Source organism: Entamoeba nuttalli (assembly GCF_000257125.1).
Source record: "Entamoeba nuttalli P19 unplaced genomic scaffold asmbl_3861, whole genome shotgun sequence".
Taxonomy (NCBI): domain Eukaryota; phylum Evosea; order Mastigamoebida; family Endamoebidae; genus Entamoeba; species Entamoeba nuttalli.
In genome coordinates, this window is record NW_008576384.1 from 1 (window position 1) to 5,985 (window position 5,985).

General features: G+C 23.5%; 4 protein-coding genes across 4 annotated transcripts; 2 read left to right on the forward strand and 2 right to left on the reverse strand.

Annotated features, from left to right (window-relative positions):
• Positions 1-477: 477 nt before the first annotated feature.
• ENU1_084400 (hypothetical protein) lies at positions 478-2,460 on the reverse strand (the record flags this gene model as incomplete). Its single annotated transcript, XM_008858796.1, has 1 exon — positions 478-2,460. The coding sequence occupies one exon, from the start codon at positions 2,458-2,460 to the stop codon at positions 478-480; it is 1,983 nt and encodes a 660-aa protein (XP_008857018.1).
• A 100-nt stretch (positions 2,461-2,560) lies between these two features.
• Positions 2,561-4,465, forward strand: ENU1_084410 (hypothetical protein; the record flags this gene model as incomplete). Its single annotated transcript, XM_008858797.1, has 1 exon — positions 2,561-4,465. The coding sequence occupies one exon, from the start codon at positions 2,561-2,563 to the stop codon at positions 4,463-4,465; it is 1,905 nt and encodes a 634-aa protein (XP_008857019.1).
• A 259-nt stretch (positions 4,466-4,724) lies between these two features.
• Positions 4,725-5,183, forward strand: ENU1_084420 (hypothetical protein; the record flags this gene model as incomplete). Its single annotated transcript, XM_008858798.1, has 1 exon — positions 4,725-5,183. One exon carries the CDS (start codon positions 4,725-4,727, stop codon positions 5,181-5,183), a length of 459 nt encoding a protein of 152 aa, XP_008857020.1.
• A 22-nt stretch (positions 5,184-5,205) lies between these two features.
• On the reverse strand, positions 5,206-5,838 carry ENU1_084430 (hypothetical protein; the record flags this gene model as incomplete). Its single annotated transcript, XM_008858799.1, has 1 exon — positions 5,206-5,838. One exon carries the CDS (start codon positions 5,836-5,838, stop codon positions 5,206-5,208), a length of 633 nt encoding a protein of 210 aa, XP_008857021.1.
• Between the last annotated feature and the right edge of the window lie 147 nt (positions 5,839-5,985).

Below are 5,985 nucleotides of genomic sequence, written 5' to 3' on the forward strand. Positions count from 1 at the left end.
TATTTCTTTAGTTAATTTGTGTGATTTTTCAATTTTATCATGTATAGGAGACAAGAAAGTATTGTAAGAGTAATAATGATTATTGGTATAGAAAGAAAATTAAAAGTCCATAATTCTACTATTTAAATTATTTTTTTCATTTAATTTTGTGTATTTCCTCTCTTATTTCAATTTTGTTTCAAATTAAATTATGTTGTATTATTGTTGTTGTGTATTAAGTGATGTATATAAATGAAATTAAATATAGTATGAATTATTATTTTAAAGTTACTTACCATACTAAAAAAAACAAAAATGTTTTTTGAAGGATTATTGACTAATAGAAGTTATTAAGATTAAATTATAAACTAATCCTTTTTCGTTACTTCTGTATTTAAGATACGTTATTGATTATTTATTATTGAAAATTAATTACAAGTCACTCACTTAATACTTTTATTCAAAAAAATTGAAAAAAAATATAAAATTAAATACCATTTAATTTTCAACTAAAATTGCATTTTCTTTTGTTTGTTTTACTCCAAAACATTTTTCAACAACAATATCTAATACTTGGGTTTGTTTAAAATATGGTAAATAACCAACAATACAAGTATTAGATATTTCTTCATATACATCTACTTGTTTTCCCCCAATATATACAATTGGTTCATCTCCAAAATTATCTCCAGTAATAGTAAATAATACAGGTTCATTTCCATTATACTTTGTTGGTTGTACTGAGTCAATTTTAACAACATCATCTGTTCTCATTAAGGCTTTACCAAATTCTTCACTTATTTTGACGTTAGACGTAGTAGCAAATCTAAGATCACCTAATCCTTCAATCATATTCTTTGATTCTTTTATTTCTGTATCACGAGAATTATCTGCTTTCTTCTTTTTATTTGTTTGTTTTTCTTCTTCTTTAACTCTTTCGTTTTCCTCTTCAATTTCTTTACAACGAATAACTCTACTCTTTCTAAACAAAACATTACCAGTGTTTTTATTTTCTAATGTAATTAGTGGTGAAAGTGATTTTTCTTTTGGCTGTTCTATAGTATTACATTCTTTAATTATTTTAGTATCCCCAATACATTTCTCAGTTAATTCCCCTTGACTCTCTTCAGATTTATTAGGAATTTCTTTTGGTTCTGTATCTTTTTTATCTAAATGACTAAATAATACAGTCTCTTCTTCATTATCATCTGCTGTTGTATCATTTACGTCATCAAAACTAGAGTCATCATCACTGATACTCTCGTCACATTCAACAATGTCAATTTTATGTTTACTTCCAATAGTTGAAATAATTTTAATCAATTCTTCTTCTTTTTGTGCTTCAATTTGTTGAACTTTCTTTTCTAACTCTTCTTTAGGTTGATCTGACAAAGAATTTTGTCCGAGTATTTCTTTTGGAATATCGAAGTAAATTATATCACTAGGTAATGGCACTTCCTTGTCTTTATGAAGTAAATGAATATTTAATATCATTTGGTCAGTTATTAAAGGAGGTGCTTTGAAAGTGATAGTATGCCCCTGAACAGTAAATGGTATGTTCATATTATTAATCATTACTTTAATATTTCTTATTGAACTCAGAGTAATACTCAAAGTCCCCCCTGTTAATGGTAACATAGTATTAGAAATTCCTATAACTTCTGGGTCAAAGTCTAAAGCAGCATCTATTTCTTGAAGTAAATTTTCATAGCTTTTAACTTCGTTTATAGAATTAAATACAACACCTCTTCTAAAGACATTCATAGCTCTTATAACATTAGAAGCAATTGTTGCATCTGATTTTTTTGGAGGAGTATCAAAATAATCAATCATGTTTTGTAAAGACAGTACTTTTTGTGTTTTAACTTTAACTATTTTTAATGAATCTTCACATACTTTAACATCTTTTTCTCTTGGAGAAGGACTTGAAATTAATTTCTTCATAAACAAATTTAGTATAGAGTATTCTTCCATAAAAGAAATACAAGTATTAATAATTTGACATCTTAATAAGTAAACTGAGTCTTCATTAGCTTGTTTTATATTATTACTAAATACAATATCTTCAGTGACAGCAATATAAATAAAGTCACAATATTTACACAATACAATGTCTATTATCTCTTCATTTTTCTTTTGATACTTTCTTTTTTTAACACAATCTCCACATAATATTGCTTGACAACATTCACATTTATATACAAATGTACCTAGAATATTATCTTTATTACAATTAGAACATCTTTCAGTTTTAAGTAAGTTCTTCATAGTACTACCAATACCACCCTCCCCCTTTTCTGATACTTTGTTATTTTTTTCAATCTCTTTAATCATTTCCTTCATCTTTTCTCTTCTCAATGATTCATTCGTCCTAAATTCTTTTCTTTGATGTTCAAATAATTTATTATAATTCTTCTTTGGTAAACTCAATGGTACAGGAAGACAAAAAGGATAAGCATTTCTACTCTTTTCAATATTCATTTAATAAAAGAAATAAAAAGTTCATAAAGAATTTTTTTATCTTTTTTTTCTCAATAAAAAAAATGAAAAAGACTAAAAAAAAGTAGATTAAAAATTTTTAATGATTTTGTATCTTATTCCTTTCTTTCTTCCATATTTATTTGCATATCCATGTAATGAAATAATTTTTCAAAAAACATTTACTTTTGAAGAGGTAGAGGAATGTATTAATGAAACATCTATTAATCAATTAGAAAGTGAAGGAATTATTAATGATTTAATACAAGCAGCTCATGCTTATGTCTTTACTGATATTAATAATTCCTCTATGAAAGAGCATCCAATAGATTTAATTCAACAAATTAATGAAATAAAAACAGAGAACCAAACATTATTTTCATTCTTTCAATCTATATTTCTTACGTTCCAAACAACATTTGACCCATCATTAACATTAAGAGTATCTGAATCATCATCATTTAATGATTTAATAGGAATGTATGATATTTTATTTAATTATGATATAAATGGAATTTATATTACACCAAATACTAATTGTGAATTATTTGGTATTAAACCTTCAATTACAGAAAAATCATATTTAACCTCTATTAATGATATTGATCCAATAAAATTTTTATTGTCCTTTGCTAAAAAATATGGAAGTTATATTAGTCAACATGCTCAGTTATCATGGGCTTTATCTTCAATTTCAAATATTAGATTATCAAAACTGCCTTTGTCATTTATTGATTTAAAAACACCATTAAAATTAATAACGAATAATGGAACAATATATACTCTTTATTATCAATTTGTTAAAGTAGAACCTACTTTATTAAATGAAGTATCAACAAACTCTTTTAAAGGAAATGAGTGTTATGTAATGGATGAAAGAAAAACTAATGTTTTAATACTTTCATCTTTTGAAACAAACGATGTTAATAGTCTTAATGATTGTTTAAAAAAATTTGATTCTAATTCTTATCCTATTGGTATTGTTCTTCAACAACCAAAAAGTTTTGGCAACAATGAAGTAGCATCAAGTTTACATCAATCAATAGTATTACATGATGACACTAGATTAATTGGATCATTTAAATATTTTGATTCAATGGATTTATTTTATAAAAAAGAATTTATTAATCAATTTAAAGACTTTGAATGTAAACAAATTAATATAGAAGATATTAATTCACAATTAGATTCTTTTAATAATATAACTCATCAAAGAACAGAAAGTATTCTTTATATATTTAATAGTTTAACAAAAACAATGAGTTCTTTACGTAAATCAAATGACATTGTTATATTTTCAGATGGATTATGTACTGGAGTATGTAGTCAATTTGCACTTGGACTAGTTTTAAGAGGAAGTTCAATAAGTGTTACATATGGATATGAAGGAAATGATAATAAAGTAAGAATTTCACAAGGTAGTACATTATCAATACAAGAAACAGATTCAAGAGAATTAAATAATCTAAAAAGAAATAATGTAAAATTGAATCTACCAGTATTTGAAATTTATGATTATCATTACAATTCTTCTGAAAGTTTTCCATTAGAATTTAGTACTATTATTCCTGATTTTCATTTAAACCGTGGACAATTTTCTTCTGTTAATGATATTATTACTGAAACATTAAAAATAATTGATGAATTTCAAACACAATGTAATGAATTAAATGATAGAATGAAATATGATTCAATAGAATGTAATATTTATGAATCTACTTCTCATAAATATGGAGGATTTAAATGTATTAATAATTCTTGGTCAAATAATTGTGAACCATCTTATTGTGATTATAACTATTTCCTTGATTCTATTACACTTAATTGTATTAAAAATTCATGTGTTAATATTGATGAAAATGATAAAGAAACAAATATTTCTATTTTAATTTATGTTGGAGTTTCAATTACTATTTTAATATCAATATTGATTGTATCGATATTATTAGGAATATTTATTCTTTTTATGCACAGACAAAATCAAAAGTTAAATTATAATCGTTTTTAATTCTTTTTCTTTCTTTTTTTTATTAATACAATTATTTTTTAATATCATTCTACTCTTTTATTAATTAATTTATATATAATATAGTATTCAAGAAAACTAGTAATAAATTCTCTCATCAAATTATTACTTACTCTATACAAAACTTGTTCATTGTATTGAAAAGTAATAAAATATACTATCTTAAATTGTATCTTCTTTTTTTTATTTATCAATTCCTCAATTTTGTAATTAACTCAAAACTAAAAAAATATAAACAAAAATGTCAGAAGAAGAAGGTGAATTATTTAAAGTGTTATATTCAAAGGATATTACTCAACGTATTAAAAAAAAGTTTGATGGATATGCTATTTTCAGATCTAAATATAGAAGATTTGAATTATATGAAGATGATGATGGAAAACCAGGTAAACAAATAGATTGTGAAACAATTAATGAAACTGAAGTAAAAAATGATATGATCATTAATCTTCCAACATTTATTGTTGAAGTATTTGAATCAATTAATACAACAGAACCAAATAACCAAAAAGAAGAAACAAAACCAAAAAAAATACTCAAAAGAAAAAAAACAATACCAAAACCACTACATAAAACAAATTCAATAAATACTTCAACTTCATTAATTAATTCACAACAAATAATAATTAAAAGTAAATCATTTTCATTAAAAAAGAAACGATCAGTAGAAGATATATTAAAAATATTTGAAAATAATTAAATTAGGTCTTTTATTCATTATATTAATATTTGCTTAGTCTTTTTCTTAAAACAATATTCATTAATACATTATTTGGTTGAATAATACGATCTTCATTTGAATAAGCAATTCTAACAATATTAAAATTATTAAATAATTGACTATATGAATAAGAGTAATAGTCTTGATCAAATCCTAATAAAATTTTTGGATAATAACTTGATAATACATCAGGTTCTCCATATTCATTACATAATTCATTTGATTTTTCTAAACAATCATTACTTTTATGATATGGATCTCTATAAAATGAAAGTCCATTAACTATTTTACTACTTAATTGTCTTAAACATTCATTTGGACTTAACTGTAACCATACTTTACCTCCAACACTTTGAATTTTTTTGGATATAACTTCACATTCTCCTTCATAAGTTAATAGTTGTGCTGTTTTTGTAATAATTTGATCTTCTACCATATCAAGAAATTTGGTTGAGTAAAGATCAATATGAATTTGGTTCATTGTAGTATTAAATGGTATAAAATGTTCATGTTGCTCTGCTATCTCATCTTGTAACTTCTTTAAATCACAACTTTCACTGTATAAATGAATGTTATAAAATTTAGCATTCACACTTCCTACTAATATTAAACTTACAACTATGAAAAGTATCATCTTCCACTTTCTTAGTTCATTTCTTCTTTCTACTTCTTCTTCTTTCCTTTTGTTTCTTTTCTTTTTTTTTATTAAAAAATTTTGAAATTTTAAAATGAAAACTAAAAAAATAATTCAAAAATTAAATTATTGAAAAAAAGATAAAAA